General features: G+C 43.1%; 1 protein-coding gene across 1 annotated transcript in view; it reads left to right on the top strand.

The window, feature by feature from the left end:
- The first annotated feature begins 10,924 nt into the window (after positions 1-10,924).
- Positions 10,925-22,834, top strand: part of Sgpl1 (sphingosine-1-phosphate lyase 1) — a 52,993-nt gene continuing 41,083 nt past the window's right edge. Inside the window, 2 exon segments of the mRNA XM_047554364.1 lie at positions 10,925-11,062; positions 11,611-11,667. Of these exon segments, the coding sequence (XP_047410320.1) occupies positions 11,641-11,667 (27 nt within the window). The 5' untranslated portion in view covers positions 10,925-11,062; positions 11,611-11,640.

Genomic DNA, 22,834 nt, shown 5'->3' on the forward strand with positions numbered 1-22,834 from the left:
AGCTCTGGGGCTGTGTCATAGTCCCTTTTGTGCTGCTTTAATAGAATACCACAGACTGGGTAACTTATAATGATCAGAAATTTATTGACTGATGATTCTGGAAGCTGAGAAGTCCAAGATTGGGGACAGGTATTTGGCAAAGTCTGCTTTATTTATTTATTTTTAATTTTTTCTTTTTAGATATACATGACCATTGAGTGTGTTTTGACATATTGTACATACACGGAGTACAACTTATTCTAATTAAAGTACTGTTCTTGTGGTTGTACATGCTGTGGAGTTTCACTGATCATGTATTCAAATATGAACACAGGAAAGTTATGCGTGATTCATTCTACAGTCTTTCCCATTCCCCTCCCTTCCCTTCGTTCTCTTTTGTTTAATCCACTGAACTTCTGTTCTTCCCTCCTCCCACGTTATTGTGTGTTAGCATCTACATATCAGAGAGAAATTTGGCCTTTGGATTTTTGGGTTTGGTTTATTTCACTTAACATGATAGTCTCTGACTCCATCCATTTACTGGCAAATGCCATAATTTCATTTTTCTTTATGGCTAAGTAAGACTCCATTGTGAATATAATACCACATTTTCTCTATCCATTCATCTGTTGAAGGACCCTAGGTTGGTTCCACACCTTAGCTATTGTGAATTGAGCTGCTATAAACATTGATGTGGCTGCATCACTGTAGTATGCTGATTTTAAGTCCTTTGGGTATAAACCAAGGAGTGGGATAGCTGGGTCAAATGGTGGCCCATTTGACCACTGAGTTTTCTGAGGAATCTCCACACTGCTTTCCAGAGGTTGCACCAGGTTGCAGTGTCAAAGGCGTTCTTGCTGTGTCCCCCCACAGTGGAAAAGCAAAGAGGGCAAGAGAGGGCAAGAGGGGGCCAAACTTGTCCTCTTATCAGGACTCCACATCTGTGATGATGATAATGGCTTTAACTAATCCATGCGTGAGGCAGTGGCCTGGTGGTCTACTAGTCCCCTCTTAAGGCTCCCACCTCCCAGCACAGCTGCAATGGGGATCAAATTTCCACCACACAAATTTTGGGGACACATTCAAACCATGGCAGGTAAGTTTGAACATCTAGGTACATTAGTTTGCTAATTAAGCTGTGTATATTAAGTGCTCTCAACTGTGAACAACAGAAACATTTTGCCTCACGCGTCTGGAGTCTGGAAGTCTGAGACGGTGCTGGCAAGGCAGGGTCTTTCTGAGGGTTGTGGGGAAGAGCGGGCTCCACGTCTCTGCCCTGGCTGCCGGGTGCCTGCTGGCAATCACTGATCCTTACCTTCTAAAATCTTCACCCAATCTCTGCCTTCATTTTCGCATGATATTCTTCCGTGTGCAGGACTGTCCAAATCCCCCCCTTTGATAAGGGTGCTAGCCATGCTGGGTTAGGGGCCCACCCTATTCCAGGACTACATCTCTACTAATTACATCAGCAATGATATTATTTCCAAATGAAGTCACATTCTGAGGACTGGGGGTTAGGAGGTCAACACAGGAATCTTTGGGGAATATAATTCAACTCATAACACCCAGAGTGGATTGGCATAGCATCGACTCTATTGATCACCATTGCAAACTCCACTGCAAACAACTCTATTTTATGGGAACCCACCAAGTCAGAAAAGTCTTATGGTTGAGGGACAGCACACCAATTCTGCTACAACATGTAAAAGGTATAGCCACTAGAGTGGATTCATCCGCCTTGAGCTATGAGTGTCCTCTACCTCAGCCCGTATGCCTGGCTGCTTTTCAGGCATACGGTGGGAGCCTGCTTTTCAGGCATACGGTAACCCATGGCTTTGGAGTGTTGTTCTAATCTGCTGTCTCACTTACCAGGGTTTCATCTTCTGAGCTTATGCCATTTGACCCCAGGACCCAGCTACCTTCTTTCTTTGCCTGGACAAATGTAAAAAGCCTCTTAACTGGTCTTCCCATCTGGATCCTTTCCCAGCCACTCTCCAAGCTGTGCTAGGGGACCCTTTTAAAACACAAATGTGATACTGTGGGCCCTTGATGCAAATGATCCCAATGGTTACTTGTGGCTCTTCGGCTGAAGATCAAAGTCCTATGTCCTATAGGACCCTGAAGGTCTCAGATGGGAGGCTTGCCACCCACAGCCACCTGTGCTGCATCTGTCTAAGAACAATTGAACTGGTGATGTTTCTTTTTTCTTTTTGTGGCACTGGGGCATGTTGCTTCTAGATCTGGGTGGTGCTGAACAATGGTGTTCACTCAGTGAATACTTATATAACTACACTTTGACTTGTCGACATGTCTGTACATGCATAGACTGCAATTTAAAATACAAGAACAAAACAAAACTTCAGGGACTGGGGAGGTAGCTCAGTCGGTAGAGTGCTTGCCTTGTAAGCACAAGGCCCTGGGTTTGATCCCCAGCACCCCCCCCCCCAAAAAAAAACAACTTCAAAACAATTGAATGAGTTGACCAAAGTTCTGGAAATTCCTTGGTCATACTCTGCTTTATGACATTTTAGATCTCCTGACAATCAATGAGAGACGTCCCCCGCTCCCCTCTCCATCTTGGGGATAAACAAAAGATAGAATTAACACAGAGAAGTGATTCACTAGTCACATCATGGTCACAAGATAAACTCTGCATATTGCAACAAGAAAACAACACGGTCCTACAAAATCCTGTGCTCTTTTTGTCCAGAAATTGTGCTGACTTGCAGTTTCCTGTTGCTAAGTGAGAATCAAGAGGGGCCTTCCGTTTGCACCCGGGGCTCAGAGGACCTGAAGAAGGTGTTGTGAGTGGCAGCACTGTTCATCTTTCTTGCTCTAGGGGGACTTGGTTCCCCTTGGGAGCAAACAGCCTTGCCTTCCCAACAGAGCATGGGCAAGCAGGGGGCTGCAGGTCTCTGCATCTGCCACCAAAATACAGGCGCTCTGAGCTGCGGGGGCAGAAGGGAAAAAGGAAGTCCTCCCCACAGCAGGCTGCAAGCATTGTTGGTAACAGCTTGAGTATTTATGGGCCAGGGACAGCCCTTGAAGTACTGAAACTGCTTCCACTGTTTAACTTAACCTGAGTAGGCCCAGCAGAGAAGTGAGAATAATCCCAGACGCTAGCAGGCTCATAAGACATCACGATATTAAAACAGAGAGGGGTTGGGGTGCCCCTCAGTGGCAGAGAACTTGCCTAGCATACGGGAAGGTCTGGGTTTGACCCACTACCAAAAATAAATTTTTAAAATTAAAAGAATTTAACACTCCCTCAAAGATTTCTGTCTTTTCTTGGAAAACAGAGATGTTGGGCTTCCACCATTCTATTTAAAACTGCAGTACCCATGACCTCCAGCCCCAGCCCATCCTCTCTAGGCCCCCACTCTGAGTCACCTCTTTCCCAAAGGCCTCAGTACCTTCTCACTTGCCATAGAGTTAACTTATTTATTACGTTGTTTTTGTTTTTTTTTAAATCTGTCTCCCTCCAATAGTGTGTGCACTGCATGGGGACAGGGTTCTTTGCTCAGCGATCAAGCCAGGCCCAGGATATTGCAACCTAGCATTTAACAGCTGAATGAGTGAGTGAAGGAGCCCAAGGATTACATTCCCACATGGCAAGTCGTATTATCTGCCGGGCCACTGCAGATGTGCCTCGCACACCCTTCCCCTCTGCTCTCGCTGGCCTGCACGCCAGGCCTTCCCTCTGGTCTCTGGCTGCACTGGCCTTCCTGCGCCCACCATTGGCTCCAGGTAGGCACAGTGTGGTCAGCCGGAGCCTGAGCCCTGGCCTCTGCCTGGTTAGCTCCTGCTTGTCCTGCACTCTCAGCTCAGACTGTCCTGGATCCCTCTGCCTAGGTTGAATCCCTTGAGAAAGGACAATAACTCTGCCCTTAGATTTTCAAACCTACTACAGAAAATTCCTTATGTTCAGTTTTTAAAGACATAAAAGTCGTTTCATGCTTTGTGGAGATGGGTCTCCCCACTCCCTCCCCTGACATCTGAGCTGGGGCCACAGGTGCTGCCCAGCCTCCCGAAGGTCAGGCCCTCTGAGTCGACCCTGGAAATTGGGTTCTACGGGGCCAGGCAAGGAGACACTGTGCTCCAAGGTTGGTAATTACCCCACTGATCCTGTTTACCCAGGACTTATTTTACCTTGGGCGTCTTCATTAGGTTGCATCTGTGTCAACAAGGCAGAGAGCAGGCCCGGCCTCCCAGGGCATTCTGGCAATCCTGTCATCCTCATGGCAGGACCAGGACAGACACCCTCCCCAACCAAATAAACTTGTGACAGATGGCCTTTCCTGGGAAACTGCAGAGAGAGAGGTAAAGTTACTAAACAGAGGCTTCTGGGAAGCAGAATCCAGTGGGTCCCAGAGAATTCTAGACAGATAGAGGTGGAGAGCAGTGTCCTCTCTCTGTCTAACTTTGAGTTGAGGAAATTGTGGTTCAGAGAGGTTTTGCAGTGCATCCAATGCCACACTCGTATGCCACACAGCATAGGAGTCTCAAAGTCAGTGCAAGAAACCATAAGTTTCACTACATTTTCTGGGTCTGCTCTTCTGTGGCTGTCAAGAGATCTGGGTTCAACCTCTTCTTGTTGCAGGACCAAGGCATAGAAATAAATGAAATTAGACAGAATTTAGCAGCTTTTTCTGGGAGTGCCCCATATGCAGATGTCTAGGCCCCACTCATTCACTCAGTCTGCAAGAGAGTGCCAACATGGGAATTTTAGAAATCTCCTTGCAGATTCTGATGTCCAAAGCTGGATGACAAACACGGGCCTGGAGAATGCTTCAGTCCTGGCTTGATGAACATCGAGCTGTAGTTATTAAAATCAGGCTCATGCGGAGCATGTTCCTGTTTTAGCTTGCGTCCTAGTGGGCCAGTCTGGCTCCCGAGACAGCATCCTGGAAATTCATAAAGACTTTTGGTGGTCACAATGATGTAATTCCTCTGGCACTCAACGATGGGATGCAGCTCCCCACAATGGCAAGCTGTCTAGAGACCTGTACTTCGTTCATCCTGCCAGAGCATTCACGTAGATGAAAAGCCAGTTCAGAGGCACGGGCCAAAATCTTGCCTTCACTTTACATAAGAGAAGTGGAGTTCTGTTTTTGTAAACCATGGTTTTATTCCTGGTATTTTCTGGAGTACAACTACCATGTGAAAAGTTGTGTGGACATTGTTCTTCACTGTGTTTAGAACTTCATCAGCTCAATCCATAGTGTTGGAAAATAACATCACTTGTAGCAAAACTGCCCACATGATAATTGAGTCACCAAGACAGTCCCTCTATCCTGATCTGCGTGGCTAGCCTTGCCATTCATGGTGATTTTGCATGCTGTGTGACAATTCCAATCTAGTCCTTACTGCTTTGGTATGTGGAGGGCTTTGAACTAAAGAACCAAGGTCTCTCTTACCTTCTCCTGCCCTCCTTTCTTATCCCCCTTTCTATTCGGAAATATAAGAAGAGACTTTCTCTGAATTCTCCTTATGCACTTAAAGACAGATCTTCCAACAAGGAACCCAGTTGTTACACACACCCCTCAGCAATCTCGTCAACCAGGGAAAAAGAACTGTGTCACAGGAGAAGACACTGAAGGTGACACCAACTCACAGACTAGTATCTATACTTTTTTTGGGGGGGGGGCATTTGGGGATTGGAACTGGAGTGCTTTTGAGCTTCATCTCCAGTCCTTTTTATTTTGCTGAGGCTGGTCTCAAACTTGCAATCTCCTGCCTCAGCCTCCTGAGTCACTGGACTTATAGGCAAGCGCCACTGTGCCTGGCACATAGCACCTATACTTTTGAGAGCTGCCTCAGGTCAATTATATTACCTGACAGAGACTTATTTATTTGTATAACAAGACAAAATTTATTCACCACAGATGCCTCCTATTCCCCACTATTCTCCCAGAAGCCTGAAGCCCTTGTTCCTTTCTGTAGCTCAGGATGCTATATAAACTTCAATCATCTGGCTTTCCTCCAGTCTCATAATTTTGTAGGGTTTCTGTGCTTATGCACATAACAAGCATGGTTCCTCTCCTCAGTGTATTTCATAGATAAATTATTGAACCTCTCGAGGACAGAAAGTATCTTCTCCTCTGTAGTTTATAGGAATTTGATTTTAGAACAGTAAAAGGGAATTACAGCTCCAAGCAGTGGTGCATACCTGTAACCCCAGCTACTCAGGAGGCTAAGGCAGGACGATTGCAAGTTCCAGGTCATCTTGGGCAGTTTAGCAAGATCTTTTTTCAGAATAAATTGTGAAAAGAGATGGGTTGGGAGTATAGCTCTGAGATAGAGTGCCCTGGGTTCAATCCCTAGTAGTAGGGAAAAAAAATGTTGTAAACAAGGATGTTGGATTTGTTTGGTTTGGGACTTGATAGCTCTCAGAGAAGCCGAGTGAAGGCCCAGGGTGTCTTAGAGAGGGCAGAGGCTCACTGGCAGAACTAATGGACATGTCAGGATCAGGTCCTCAAGGGGAGGGGAGCCAGACCTACAGCAAAAGCTGGACGGGGCTTAGTTAATCACAAAGCTCTGATTGGGATCTTGTTTGAACACACCCTGGTGTGGGGGAGGGTTCCACTGTAATTCTGGCATGCCTCTCTGGGTCAGGTCCCCTGTGTGAGTGCAGTTGTCCTGCCAGTCCCAGAGGAGATGTGATTCACCCTCACTCTACAAATGCAAATGCCCAGCTCAGTTGAACAACTTGCCCGGGCCTCCTCTGCTTCCCCCGCAACTGCCTCTGACAAACCTGATATGGTGGAGACAGAGAAGTCTGATAAGGTGAAACTGAAGAACACAGAAACACACAGAGAAAAATCCACTGCCTTCCAAAGAAACAATGGAATGGAAGAAGCAAGCAGGCCATCTGAAAGAGGCCAATACACTGCACATACCGCAAGCATCGCCTGCTTCTTTTAGCTGTTTACCTTTGTGAGATGCAAAGGGTTGGATCAAGTTAACTTTACATGACTCTGCTGCCCCTTTCTCATCGAAGAATCAAGAACCTCTGAAAAGGAAGGCTGTGCCTGTCTCTGCCATCTGCATGTCTGCCTGGCTGGCTGGGAAGGAAAAACAACTTCCATGTTGGTGAAGGAAAAAGTTCTGGGTGGGGCTGTGGTGAGGTCTGGAGTAAAAGCCAAGCTGTTCCTGAAACAGAGCTCAAACCTCCTCATGCTGAGCATATAAACGACCCCCTGGCCTGCACCAGTGCCAAGGAAGCTGAAGACTTCCCTGGCTAGCACAGACTAGCCAAATCTACGCACACACGTCACCTGGCTTTTGGTTCTATCAGTTGTAACCGCTTCTGTGGGAACCCAGAGAAGCCATCTAGCTGCTTCTCCCCAGTTTGATCCAATTGCATAAAATTCATTTCTCTTGTTTCCGTCACTTGCTTATTTCCTAGGCAGATGGGTGGTTGAATCTGGTCAGTGGGGATTCCAGGCAAGGTCCCTGGCTGGGCTGCTGGTAACACTCCAAGTTGTCCTGCGGGTTGTAAAATTCAGTTTCATCAGAGTGACATTTTGTGTGTGTGTGCGTGCATGTACACATGCTTGGGCATGCAAGTGATTTTAATTATTGGAATGAACAAATTTTAAATACACAAGTAGAAGTTATAAATTTTGGGGGGGGGGGGAACAACTTTGCTGAAGACCATAAAATAGCCCCTGAGGAGAGGCCCATCTGGCTGCCTTCAAAGCTGTTGTCACCACAGGTCCCAGCTGGTTTCCTTCTGCCAGAGGAAGTCTGTATGTCTTTGCTTTTTGATAAAGTTGCTGTTTTTGATGTTTTGCTAGGGGATGTAGTGCGGCTCCATGGTGGCCTCTTTGGGAAGGGTGGGGTTTCCTTGGGAAATAAGTCTCAGTTCTCTGAGGGTTTGGCCACACTGACTTGGGTTGAACAGGCACCTGGAATATGTACCTGGGAAGGCCATTAGAATGCAGTGAGTCTGCCCCTTGTGTTCACTGCAGTGTGGTAATGTCTGGGCACTTGCTTCCTGCTTGGCTGCTCCCAGGTCCGACTGGCTTTTAGCCTGACTTCCCTCCGGCTGCCAGCTCTGTTGCCATCCACCCAGCCTGCTACTGGAACTGGCCAGCTTTCTGCCCCTGCTTGGGCATTCTGGCTTCTGTGAACTGTTTGCTCCCGTTTGGCGCTCCTGTGGTCATTCCTTTCCAGGAGAGGCTGAGAGGCTGAAAACCTCCTAAGACTGGCTGTCCTGGGTGAGCCTCCAGCTGAGCAAGGGATATCAGGGACCGGAGAGGAGGCCTGGATGGGGGAAGTCCTTCCTTTCAGAGTAGAGAATGTGTGCTCAAGTATGAGGGGGAGGGATGTCACTATCTTGGCCATGGGTGGCTGCCATTTTAAGCAGAACCAGATTTGCTAGCATGATTTTTTGTTTTGAACAATCAGTAGATGCAGACGCTGCAGTGAGATCCTCCTAGCCTCAATTTAAAAAGTTACATAGGAAAAATCCTACAGCATCTCCCTCCACTCTTCCCACCCTCCCCAAACCCACCGCCATTAACAGGAATTTCAGTTTCTTGCTGGTTTCCCATAGACACTTCCAATTTCTCCCAATTTTTTGTTATGTTGGAAGGTACCATGAGGGTACCAAAAACAGTTTGGGGAGCATTAACCCAGCTCCCCGACACTGGCTCCCCAACACACATACATTTTCTTCATTAACCTCCTGAAACTAACCCAAGTGTACAATCAATAAAAACATTGTGCTTTCTCCGTAAACAGAGTGTCCAGGGAAGAACTTCTCAAATTGTATTGTGCAAGTACAGCACCTGGGGATCTTGTTAAAATATAGATTCCGATTCAGGAGATCTGGATTGGGCTCCCAAAACCTGCATTGCTAACAAGTTCCCAGGTGATGCTAAAGCAGCTCTTGGGAAACCACACTTTGCTTCTGGAAGCTCCAGGCAACCCCATTCCTGCCTCCCACCGGTCAGCGAAATCCCTCCTGATCTTATTCCACACACTTCTGGGAGGATTGCAGGGTAGGAAAAGGGTGCCCTGAAGTCAGAGTCTCTCTGTCTGTCTCTGTATCTGTCTCTTTCTCATACACACAGCATCTCAGAGACTGAGTTGCAAGTCTAGACTGAAGCTGTAATCTTGCTCAGCTGGGAATTTCCAGGAGCTGCAATCTTCTCTGGGCTCCATTTCCTCATGTGCATTCCGTGGGGTTGATCTGAAAATGTCTGAAGTCTCCTTTAGCTCCAACATTGTTTCTAATTAATCAACAAGCACATCTGAACCCCTCCCTGCAAAGTCGGAGGCCTCAGCTTCCCATGCGAACTCCACCCCATTTTGCTTGTGCACCTTTGGAGGATCATTACCTTCTCAGGTCTTGTTGCCTTTGTTTACCAGGTAGAGGATGACAAGTCACCTGATTTGGGCAAGTCAGAGTGTAAACAGGGCCTTGTACCTAGAGGTGCCTAGCATAGTTCTTTGCCAAGTAAGAATCAGTCAACATGGTTGGATTGGTTAATGCTTGTGGGGAGAAACACACTGTCTACCCTGTGTCAGTGTAGGGAGGAATCAAACATGACCCTGTCCTCCAATCATCAGAGTGCAGAGAGTCTAGGTTAAAGGATGGAGGTGGCAGCTAAGGAGACTGGGAGGGGGTGCCTTTCCTATGATCTGAAGAAGAAATAAAACAAGGGTAGGGGATGGTGAGTGGGGAGGGCATGCCTGATGTAACTCCTAATAAGCAGGCATTGGTAGGAGACTCCTGGACATTTTCTCACTGAAACACTGAGAATGAATGCTTGCTGGGGGAACAGCAGCTAGAGGGGCAAGAGTATGGGGGTATATAGTTTTGGGGACTCTAGATGGTAGAAATGTGTGGGACTTCTGATGGGTTGAGGTGAGGAATGCCAGAGATAATCTGCCAAACTTTTTCTGGGTCTTAATCATTCTGGCTGGGAAACTGGAAAGTGCTAACAGGGTGTGAAGCAGAGGGCAGCTGTGATAACAAGGAGTTTCATCTTAAAAGTACCAAGTCAGGAAAATGATGGTGGTGATGATATGCCCTAATTTTAGTGTCATGACACTTAGCAAGGGGATGAAATTGGGTACTCTCACTGGTGACATTTCTGTTTGGAAGATCTCAAGATTCCACCTAGGTGTTATTTTAAAATTTTATTTATTGAATAAAACATACTGTATGCAGGTCAGAGATGTAACTATGCTGCCTTAGGCTTCCACTAAATCAGTGTCATCACAATATGGGCAAGTCGTGGAAAACCTATTTGATAGTCAAATGGAAATGAAGGATGCCCTCTGTGATCCTGGTGGGCCCTTTAACTTGTCTATTAGATGATTCACAACATTGTTAAAGAAAATAAAGTGGGTAGGTAGCATTTTTTGCCCAACGCCTATCATCTCTATTTTGCGGGTGTAGGTGAGGAAGAAAGGGGGCAGCTGGGGGTGATATTTCCATTAAACAGTTTACATGGGCCCTTTTTTCAGACTCTCAATGGAACAAATCCTCTCTGACCTAGGAAAGAGACAAGGGGCAACCTACCTTAAAACTTCCAAGCTCTCCGCTACAGACCCATGTTGTGTGGTTGTTTGGATCAATTTGCCCGCAGGCTTACCTTCTCAGGGGCTCAAAGTTACCAACAGTGACCAGAAAGTTGTTTTTAACAACGTGGCCTGAAAGAGAAGTGGGTAACCAACAGGGGCCAACAGCCGTCCCAGCCCACACTGCTTGAGCCCTTCTCTGGAGGACCCGGGAACCCCTGCCAGGCCAGCAGGCGGCGCGCACGCGCCGTGGGGCCCGGAGGAGAGGGTGGGCCTGGCGCCGCGACGGGACGTGCTCGCGGCCGGCAGCGGCGGGGCCGCGCACGCCGGGGCTCCGGGAGGTGGCCGGCGCCTTGAGAGCCACTTCCGGGAGGGGCGGGGCCCGCGGCGGCCCGACCTCCAATCTCAGGGGCGGCGGCTGCAGAGGGAGCCGCAGCCTGGCGGTTCTCGAGTCAGTCGTTCGCAGAGGAGGAGCGGCGGGAGGTGGGACGGCCGGCGAGGGAGAGTACCGAGGGCAGGAGCCGGCCAGCTGGTTCCGGCTGAGGAGGTGGCGGGGCCCCGCGAGCTTGGGCTAGGGAGAGCCCGGCCGCTGTGAGCCGGCGGCCGAGGCCCGGCGGGCTCGGGCGGGGGGTCGGAGCGCAGAGCGCGCCAGGGCTGAGCGGGTGGGAGGCCTGGAGTGGACGGAGCGCGGGAGCCGGGGGCCGGGCCGCCCGGGCTCGCTGGCCCTTCTCTTCTCGAGGGAGCGGGGTGGAGGCTGGGCTGCCTCCGGGTCCGACCCTCGGCCCGGCTGAGGGTGCTCGGCGGGGCCGGGGCTCCGCGACCCCTGACGAGGGCGAGCGGGGCGTGTCCCCTGTGTCTCTCTGCGTGGACTGCTTTGTGGGAGGCTGGATCTGGGTTCGTGTCGTCTGCTGTGGGAGGAAAGCAAGTTGCAGCAGGATTCTGATTTTCTGGTTTGGGGTGGAGTGGTATCTGAGAGTGAAATCTAAGCGCTCCGGAGAGGGAGACTACCCTGTCTTGGCTGCTTTGGTGAATCTGGGCGGACCATCGGGACAGTTTAAAGCTTTAGAAGTAAACAAATCTGTTTCCCTTTTACAGACACTGAGAAAGGGGCGCACCGAGAGGAAGATGCCTAGTACCGACCTTCTGATGTTGGTGAGTCTTTCCCAGACATCCTCCTCTTTAGAAGGTTCTTGTTCCAGAAGTTTTATTTTTAGTCTAAAGGATCTTGGTGTGGCGATTCTACCTCCGAGGTTTTCTTTTGGTAGCTGAGCGTTTCTGCCACTTTTTTTGGGGGGAGGGGGTGTTAATGATCAGGGTTATTAAATGATTGACTGAATATATTAATACAGCACATAGAGACCTTAAAATTCCCTCCTCTGTGCTGGGATCAACTCAGCACCTTGTCCACACTAGGCAAGTGCTCCACCACTGAGCTGCATCCCCAGTCCCTTTAAAATTCTTGAATCTTTTTGAAAATTCTTGCGGATGACTTTAATTTCTTTCTTCCATACTACGGGACCAACCTTAAAACTCCTATTTGTTCACTTTATGTGGATCTTTCATGTATTAGTTTAGAGGTATTTATCCCCTAGACTAGTGTTTTGATTTCCTGAAAGGCAGAAGACATGGTTTATATGTTTAGAGATGAATGAACAAGTATCAGAGTGCTCTGAATATAGCAAATGCTTAACAAATGCTTGTTAGATTGAACTAGTCTGGATTAAAATTGTTGCCTTTTTTTTGTTGAAGCTGTTTTCTCACCTCTGAAATCTTTACGTGTTGTTTTTTTACTGAGCAGGAAGAAAATACACTAAATGTACTAAGTGCACAATGATATTCTATTCTTAGGACATTTATGATTGCATGATTCCACATAGGCTCTTTTTCATGAAGGTTGTGGGGAGCCCACCGTTTTCAAGTAGCAGTGCAGAAAAATTATCTGGGTTTAGTTTTTGTTTAATAAATCACTACTCTGAGTCTGGTATCTCATTGTGCTCTATCAGTGATTTAAGAACAGTTTCTCTCTTTATCTCATGAACCTAGAGAGTTGTCATTGAGAAATTGCCAAAAATTAGTGGTATGGTTCTTATATTAGTACTGACTTTCTGTAGTGGTAAAACCTGTAAGGTCTTTTGGAGGGTTAAAGAAGAGGGAAACTAAGTTGTGATCCCTTCTGGCTTAAGGTGGGGAGCAAGGATGGTTTTTGTTGTATTTAAGAGACAGAGGAATACTTTGTTTATATACAGAGCCTGATGATAAGTATACTTAAAATATATTCTTGCTCCAAATGTCATGGATTTTCAGCAGACAATAAATAGCCTTATGTAATTTAAAGCTTGTATTATGAGAGCATTATGTTAGAAACATTGTAAACTGTAAATAAGAAAAAGGAGACAAATCTCCTATCCCCTTCCCTGCTTGCAATAATTTCATCACCCAGATATAATCACTGTTACTATCTTGGAGGGTTCATGCAGAATGGCTTATAACAATTGGAAGTTCCTGATTTTCCTCTTACAGATTGATGTGTTTATATAAATTATAGATTTCTATATTTAAGTATACTATTTCTCCATATACAGAGTTGTGCTTATTTCTTCTGAGGCTTATGAGTGTACTTTAACAGTCTAAGTAGTGAATGCATTTATTTAGAATATTAACTTTGGAGTCAGTTTTGTTTTGAAATATTTCTCAGCTGTTGCCATGTCTTTTACTTCCCCACCTAATAATCTAGAATGTTTAGTATTGCTTTGCTTTTTGCTGTAAGGATTGATTTATGTAGGTGTGAGTGGCTCTTGATGATCATTATTTCCTGAAGACAACATACAGGTTGCATGAAATGCTTTTACTGGAAAAGCTGTCATCCCTTCCTTGATTATAATGATCTGTAGGCTAAATAGTAAAGAACCAATGTCCAGCACTGAGGTTTTCAGCTTTGTAGCTGTCATAATGTAAGTTCAGCATTCCCTAAATAGTTTATGTGATATGTTAGGCAAATTCTTGGATCTCTGACTGGAAAGAAAGGATACAAGTGAATGAAAAATAACGTTAGGGCAGTATCTCACAGACTCTCACAATTAAAAACTATTAATCATATGATATTGATCATATACTCACATTAATCGTATGATTTAGCCTCTTATATTGCACATGAATCTTTTGTGGAACATCTCTACTAAGTGGATATCCAAGACACTCATCCTTTCTGCTTGCAGAATAAGAGGACAAAATCTAGGAACCAATACAAGATCGAGTCAGTAATAATAGTATCACTCTTATAGCTTTTATTGATCATATATGTTAGATGCAGAAATAGATATTCTACATATTTACTCCATTTTCATAAAAAAATTTGAAAAATATGCTGACATTCTTCTTTAATAGATGAAAAACTAGACTTAGATACCACAGCAGTTAAATAGAGGGCCAAATCTTACCTCATATGATCTGACTTCAGAACCCTCCCTCTTATCTCTTGTGCCACTGCCTCTGGTCTATATTCCTGATGGGGAACTGAGTTTGCTCACTGTCCATTGGGACTGACAGGAGAGGGTTCATGTAGAACAGAAGGATTGGATTGCTCTGCATTCTAGGGGCACTTTGGAAATGTTGGGGTGAGGGAGAAGGGGGGAGTCTTTTTTCTTCTAAAATAGTCTTATCTAAAAATACATTTTATTAAAAAATTTTCAGTTAGGAAGACTATATAGAAGAAGGGATTAAGAGGGAGGGAGGAAGGGGTGACATGGGGAAGTACAGGAGAATGAAATCTACTGAGCTGTGCTGCGTCCTTATGTGAGTGTACCACAGTGCATCTCATGTGTATGTATGTATACACACACATGTAATTACAATGCACTAATTAAAATAGCTGTGATAATAATAGAAGGGAGATTAGTAGAGCAGAGCAAGTAGGTTGAGGGAAGGAAGAGGGGAAGGTGCTGGGGAGTGAGATTGATTATTTTATGTTATGTGCAAATACAAATATGGTATAATAAATTCCACTATTATGTATAATTATACACCAGTAAAAAAAGAAAAAAAATTAAAATCTTGTTTTTTCTACATTGTAGTTAGGTCATTATAGTGAAATTTAAAGTTTGAATTTCTATAGGTACAATGTTATAATCTTTGAATTTCACTTCAAAATAGTAAAGGGATATTACAGAGTATTTGTTGTAAAAAGATTGGGTTTGGCATCGAGTTTGATAGGGCTGAAAACCGCTTGTGTGGACAGATGCTATGAGAGAGAGCCTGAAATCATCTGACACTCATATAACAGCTGAATCCACACCAGGGAGCTTGGGCTGTCACTCCTCAGTGCGATTCTGCTTTCAGTTTTGTCCTTATTTGATGAGGGTGGTTTGCCTGCCTTTTTCCATTTGCTCACAAGTGGCATGTCAAGGACTCTTAATACTTTCCACCTATGTCTCAGAATAAAACAAGTGTGTTCATCTTTTGTTAGTCAGTGATGCTTTCAAAGGGAATTCAAGTCAGGCAACTCTTACTTCAGCAGCCTTTCTTTTCATCCTTATTTTTCTCAGTGCCAGCGGGTGGCATTACTTTACAAGTTGCCAAATACTTGTAATTTAAAGGAAAAGGTGCTTAATAAAGCCAGTTGTACTCCTTAGGTCATTTTTCTCTTTTCCCATTCAAAGATGATGATTAAATTAGCTGGTATCATATATGAATCAAGGTTTGCATTTGTGGCCTGGTGGTGCTGGGTGGGGTTTGAGTGGCAATTATTTATCTAGGGCAGTGGTTCTCAAAATGGGGCATGTTTGCTTCCCAGGAACATCTGGCAATCTCTGGAGACATTTTTGGTTGGCATACCTGAGAACTACATCTATAGGATGGAAGTGAAGGATGTACCCAAACATCCTACAATGTACACAGTTCACAACCAGAATGATCTGACTTAGAATGTCAGTAATGCTGAGGTTGAGAAACCCTGGTCAAAGGTTCCCTAACAGAGTAAACTGAGTATCTGTGTAGATTGCACTTTACTATAGGTTGGGGAATGAGTTTTTTCTTTGAGTTCATGGGTCTATTCCCAAGTTACTTAAGGTTATTTTGACTGTGAGTCAAGCTCTGCTGCTTTATAGTATACCTTGGAGAGGGTGGAGCATGATCTGCAACAGAACAAAATTCTTGAGAAATGCTTTCGTTTTCAGTATTTCAGCACTCTTCTTCTTTTTTAAAATTTTTAGTTGTAGATGGACACAATACCTTTATTTTATTTATTTATTTATTTTTATGTGGTTCTGAGGATTGAACCCAGTGCCTCACACGTGCTAGGCAAGTGCTCTACCACTGAGCCACAACTGCAGCCCCTCAGCAGTCTTCTTGAATTGAGAATGACACACCTTTTTCAGTTTGGGGTTTTGGTTCTTTGTTCAAAAATCAAATCTTTCCAAGTCTTTGAGCTTTATCTTTGAATCCCCTCAAATTTTGGGGAGGATTTAAAAATTTTCCTGAATTTCAAATGGAATACCAGCAATAAACTAACATTAAAAGCTTATTTGTATTATTAATGCCCATTTTTATAAAATTAAAAGAAAGGGAAAATTCATTGGAACTGGTAGAAAGACATTTAAAATTTTATTGACATTTGGGTGACTGTTGTAGGGTGAGCACTATATTTGGTATTGTTCCAATCTTATAAATGAAGTGGGACTATAATAACTTTGACAGCCATTAGTCTAAAGAAAAGGAGAGTTATAAATAGGTAAACCCCCAAGTCCTAGTATTTGACTTAGCTTTGCAGTCTATGTGTCAAGAATTTTAGTAACATTTGCTTGTTAATTACGCATTGCCCAATCTAATATTACATACAGTTTGTACACCTGGGTGGCAGAGTTAAGAATCAGCCTGGGGTTAAGAATTTTCCTTAGGGAATTGATTTGTGGTGAATCAGTCCATATGTGTAAACATCCAGAACCCAATTACTGAAAGGAAAACCATCCTGTGGGCTGAGGGGAGATAGGAATCTTCTGGAAGGATGGAATAGTGAAGGCTTTAAGTAGCATGTTGGATATGTCAGTCCTCTCGACACACCCCCACTTTGTGATTGAGGTTATCAAGAGACTGTTTACCAAGGCTGGCCAGGGTTAAGGAAAACCAACAGGGAATGGCAGAATATTCCAGGGCTTGGGAGAACCTTTGCCATTCTTAGGTCTGAGAGGGCAGGGAAGGGAGTGGTTTCTGGAACCTTGACAGTTTGGCTAAAGGAGGAGCTAACCTGTAAGATTGTAGCCACTGTCACTAGTGGCCCAGGAGGAAGGGAATCATGTTCTTTTTCCCCTCTCTGATTCCCTATTGGAACTTCCCATTGGCCCAGCCTAACTGGAAACCAGAGGATAAGGGAGCCTGGGTTGATTTAATTTAGAGGGCATCTTGTGAGATATATAGCAGTTGAGAATTTTGAATGGAGGATCTGGAGGAGAAAAGGAGAATAACCAGCATGATGAAGTTTTGTCAAGTTAATTTAAAAAGATACAATGAATGCTTAAGCAGAATCAAAATGGATAGGCTGTAACTGTTACAGAAAAGGAATATTCCCACTGGTCACAATGGAGGAGGCAAAATGTTGTCACAGCTCTGGCATGCCCGAAGATGCTTTGTCCCAGTGGTAACCTTAGCACTTAATTGCCTTCATGAAGTGCCTTTAGCAGCCTTGTAGTCCAGCTTTCTTGGTGCATAGCAATCTCTCCTACAGTGCTCTGTCGGGTGTGAGTGCTGAATATGTTCTCAGGGAGTTCTTTTCTGCTGTTGGATGACTAATCATGGGAAAGTGTTTCATTTGTCCAAATCACCAAATGTGTCAGGATTAGGTTTTACTATCTAGAACAGAAAAAGCTTAATAGAAATTTTTAAAAGGTAAGGATGTATTTATTTCTTTAAGAGAAATCAGGAGTAGGCAGCTCCTGTCTGATTGTGACCATTCCTCTGATTCTTTGAGGTTCCATGCTGCCTCTGTCTTGTAGTGCATTTCCTTCTGGTCCAGGGTAGCTGCTCTGGGTTCCACTTATCAAGTTCATGTTTCATTCAGCATGAGGAGGAAAGAGAAGAAGGGCTCACTCTCCATTTAAATTGTAGATGCTTTTGCATAAAATTTATTACACATACAGAAGAGTGTTTAAAGCACATATCTACATTTTACAGAGTAATAAAGAAGACAATCATGTCTACTACTCATGTTTAGAATAGACCATTTACTCTGAACCCTTATCCCCTACCCTGTTACAGACATCTCCTCCTGTTCCCTCTAGGGATAAGCACTGTCCTGACTATTAGGATAATTATTTCCTTGCCATTTTTTTTAAAAGCAGTGTTATCACCTATCTATGCATTATTAAGTTTAGTCTTTTTTAGTTTTAGTAAATGGATCTTTGTGTATTTTTTTGTGATTTGCTGATGTTGTTCAGTATTTGAGATTTGTCCACATTGTTGCATGTAACTTAGTTGACTCATTTTCATTGCCGTGTGGCATTTCATTATATGACTAAACTGTAATTTATTTATCCTCATTTGTACCCAGGAGTGAAATTACTGGGTTGTAAAGCCCACACATCCCTGAGTTTGTTAGATACTGCCAAACTTTTCCAAAGAGGCCAGTGCATACTGTCAACAGTTTGAGGGAGTTCTTGTTTCTGTACAGCTTGATGAACTTGGTATTTATTAGTCTATTTTTTTTTTTTTTGCCAGTCTGTTAAGCAGGTAAGTCTACTTGTGGTTTCCATGTGCATTTCCTGGTTACTGTGAGGTTAAGTTCCCTTTTAAATGTTTGTGAACCTTTTGGATTTCCTGTTTTGTGGATGCCTCTTTAAGACATGTGTTTTAACAATTATCTGTTTCTCCTTGTGTGTTTCTCCTTGTGGTTGATGAAAGAATGAATTACCTGTTATATAGGCAGAGGATGCAGAATAGTCCTCCTAGCCCAGTCTTCTGCCATACTGTCATTTATGTATCCTGTCATCCCATGAAATGAGAAAATCATATTTGAATTGAAAAACCAAAAGAAAAAAATACTTTTTTTTTTTTAAGGAAAAAAGATACAATGCAGGACACAAATCTTAACTGTGTAGATCAGTAAATATTTACATATTGATACAGTGTACTCACTGCCTGATCAAAATATAAAAATTTTCAGCACTCCAGTAGGCTTCCGGTATTCCTTCCAGTTGATACCTACCAGAGGTAATCATCCTTCTCACTGTAGAATAGTTGTGTTGAATTTTTTTTTTTTTTTTGAGGTGCTGGGGATCGAACCCAGGACCTTGTGTTTGCAAGGCAAGCACTCTACCAACTGAGCTATCTCCCCAGCCCCAGTTGTGTTGATTTTGAACTTTAAATGGAAACATACAGTTTATTCTCTTCTGTGAGTGGTGTTTTTTTTTTTGTTGTTGTTTTGTTTTTTTAATTTTGTAGTACTGAGAATTGGACCCAGGGTTGCTCTACCACCAAGTTACATCCCAGTATGCCACCCACCACTTTTAAATTACCAAGCTAATCCCCAACCCTTTTTATTTTTTGTTTTGAGACAAGATTTTGCTAAATTGCCCTGTCTGGCATTGAACTTATCATCCTTCTGCCTCAGCCTCTGAGTAGCTGGGATTATAGGTGTGCACCATTGTGCTGAGCTGTGTTTGATGTTTTTGTTCAACATTATGTCTGTGACATCCAGCCATGTCTGTGACATCCAGCTAGGCTTTTATGTAGCAGTGCATTGTGTTTATACAATCAATGTATAATGCAATTAGTTTTTTCATTTTAGAGCTCAAGAAAGTTTGGGTTTCTAATGTTTTGGTTATTATGAATGTCACTGTTACATTCTTGAACTTGCCTTTTTTAACCCTAAAACATAAATTTAAATACACTTGCTGTGTCACAACATGTAGTGCCAAACAGGTTTCCAAAGTGGTCATACTACTTTTCATTCCTCTTGAGTTTTCTTAATATTGAACTTTTAGATTTAGCTTTGGGCAACAAATGTTAATTTCTGTCATCTGCACAGTAAACACTGAAAAGAGCACCAAGAACCCCTTCCTGGAGCCGTGTGGGCACTTTGTAAATGTGGCATGCCCTTCCTTTTTTGTAATTTCCCCAGAGTACAGCCTACTGCATTCTAGTTTATCTAGTCAAAAATATTAATAACATTTGATGGGAACAAAGAAGCTTTGATTTTTATTATTAAAAGGGCCTTGTTAAAGGCCAAATTTAGAGTTGTAAAACACCATTCATAATAGTTAATTCCAAGGCTAAAATCATAATCCTCTGGAACTTTAGAATCGAAGTGGCTCTTGGGGTTTATTTACACTCTGTACTCAGTATCGGGAGCCCATGGTGTCTGGACGCTTTTCCTGAGGTAGTTAAGTGTGCTTTTTTTTTTTTTTTGGTACAGGGCATTGAACTCGGGCACTTGGCCACCGAGCCACATCCCCAGCCCTATTTTGTATTTTATTTAGAGATAGGGGCTCACTGAGTTGATTAGCCCCTCGCTTTTGCTGTGACTGGCTTTGAACTCACAATTCTCCTGTCACAGCCTCCTGAGCTGCTGGGGTTACAGGCATACGCCACCATGCCCAACTTTAAATGTGTTGTTTTGAACTACATTTTGGCAAGATGGTTCTAAAATGGAATAGCTCATTAGTTTCTGAATTCCAATCTTAGTGGTATCTAGTCTTTGAGACATTTGAGGCAAATAGAAAATATGTTTTCAAACTCGAAGAGAAGGGAATCCAGGACAGATACCAGAATGCCATGGAGGTCTTGCTTCTTATCTAGTTTTTAAAAAAATTTTTTTTAAATTTGTGTGTGTGTTTGAGAGTTTGTTTATTCAGGGTGGAAGAACACTTGGAGTTGTATTACTCAGCCCATTTTTGAAAGCATTTTCTTCAGATGGTTTTCCAAGAATCATGATGTAACAGTTAATAGCTTCTGTGTGGATGACTAAAAACACACAAGTTTATGATTTGCAAACATAGTGGATAAGTGATTTGATCCTGTTTTGTTGGTAGGTAAGAGGGCACTTGTAGCCTTCCGATTGATTTAGTAGATTGTTGACTCAACATAATTCTTACCAAACTGAGGAGCAGCCCCTTACTAAGATGTATTTTATTACCACCATCTGCAAGAAAATATAAGAGGCGTGGGAATTAGCCTACCAAGAGCCTCTCAGCTCCTTTGTTACTTTGCTTGAACTCAGCAAAGGTTGCTTTCCCTAGTTGCTTGCTAAAGAGGAAAGGAAAATGTTTATCATCAGAGGATTCAGGTCCATCAATATTTACTAAGTATTTATTATCTGCAGTCATTTTCTTACCTCATTTAATATTCACAACAACCCTGGGAGTAGATGGTAACTTCTTTTTTTCCCTTGTGAACTTTTTATTTTTGCAGATGAGAAAATTCCAGTCATGTATAAGTTCAGTAATGTGACAAAGGTCTTACAGCTTTAACTTAAAGTTACAGCTTTTGTTTACCAGTGGTGACTTTCTAGGACCACATAGCTGCCTTTCTGCAGAATACATCAACATGCCTTTCAGAGTCACAGAAGCAATGAGGTGTCAGTTCAGGGATGACTGAAAGGTGATCGTCATCACTCAGATGTTGTAGGGAGTTGCTGTAGCATGTACTCAGGAATTGCCAAAGAAAAAACAATGTTTTTACTGAGTTTCATCACTTTAACAGTAATTCTGTTTATAAGTTCTTAAAAATGTGCTTTTAGACACTAATGACCTTCTTTCTCTAGTTTTATACATACTGATACATAATGGTCCTACAAATTTATTTTTCTTATTTTTTTTCTTTTTTCTTTTTCAGTATTGGGGATTGAACCCAGCAGATGCCCAGCCTGTTTTTTTATTTTTTATTTTGAGACAGAGTCTTGCTAAGTTACTGAAGCTGGCTTTGAACTTGCCATCCTCCTGTCTCAGCTCCCAAGCTGCTGGGATTGCAGGCATGCGCCACCACGTCCAGCCTGTTCTACAAATCTCTAAGTTACTTAGAAACTTATGGTTGATCTTATTTGGAGTTCAGAATTATACTCTCTGTTCTGGAATTGTAGATTCAGCTGTGTTTGGCCCATTTGGAAACTTTTCAAAAGGCTTTTTCCCCTCCTTTTTCTTTTTTAAAGAAAGGCTGTGTCTCAAAAGAATCTTAGGTAGCTAGTCTTAGCTAAGAGTACATACGGTGATCACAGATGGGATTGCTGAGTCACAGTGCTTTTTAAGTGTACAACTTAGTGAATACTTTGTATATTCAGAGATTTGTGCAGCCATTACCACAATCAATTTTAGGACATTTTCCAAAGAAACCCTATACTCTGTGGTCACTTCCTTATTTTCCTCTAATTCTAGGAAACTACTAGTCTACTTTCTGTCTGTTGATTTGCTTGTTCAGGGTATTTTGTTTAAAGGTTTCGTTGAATTTCATATAATATGTAGTTTTTCATGACGGGATCTTTTGGGATTGGCTTTCTTTACTTCGTTACAATGCTTTCAAGGTTCATCCACGATGTAGTATGAATCAAAACTGCTTTCCTTTTTATTTCAGCTGTAGGACTTTTCCTGGAAAATTTTAAGTAGTGGATATATCCAGTAGTTTTTCTGATATTTTGTTCTCATGTACAGAAGATATAGGAGTCTTGGTCTTACTTTACTTGCAATAGGGCCTTTTATAATGCTAAGGCTATAGATTCATTTTAGAGAAGGGATTATTAATTAGGGAATTTGGACCCCAATGACTGACCTTCAGGATGTCCTTAACTCTTTTATAATTATTTATAAGATTTTATTTTTCTAGGCATTTCTGGGGTGGGGTTGCAGTTGGAGAACTATAAAGAGCTCTAACTTTTGTTAAAAGATAATTTTAATCAAGTAAAATCATAACTTGCATATAGATATAAGATGAACTCATTGAGGATTTTATTTCAAAGGGGGATTATCTATACATGTGTGCCACAGGGAGTATATGAGGATTTTCTGTACTTTTCCACCCGTTTTTCTGTGAACATAAAACTGTCCAAAAAGTAAATCTTACTTTTTAAAAAGATTTCATTTTACTTAGAATGAGGAAATCAGGCAGATGTTTTAACTAGTTCAAAGGGGAAGTTCAAACAACAGACACATTTGTAGACCAGTAATATTGAGAATATGCAAATGGAGGTAAAACTAGTTTCCACAGTGGAGAGGGAGTCAGCTGAACCTTAGAGGACCTGGCACCTTTCACTTTTTTATAGATGAAAATTAGTTTGTATTGCTTCAGTCTTCAAAAGTGGCTCCGGGGCTGGGGAGACAGCTCAGTTGGTAGACTGTTTGCCTTG

Source organism: Sciurus carolinensis, chromosome 5, assembly GCF_902686445.1.
Source record: "Sciurus carolinensis chromosome 5, mSciCar1.2, whole genome shotgun sequence".
Classification (NCBI taxonomy): Eukaryota; Metazoa; Chordata; class Mammalia; order Rodentia; family Sciuridae; genus Sciurus; species Sciurus carolinensis.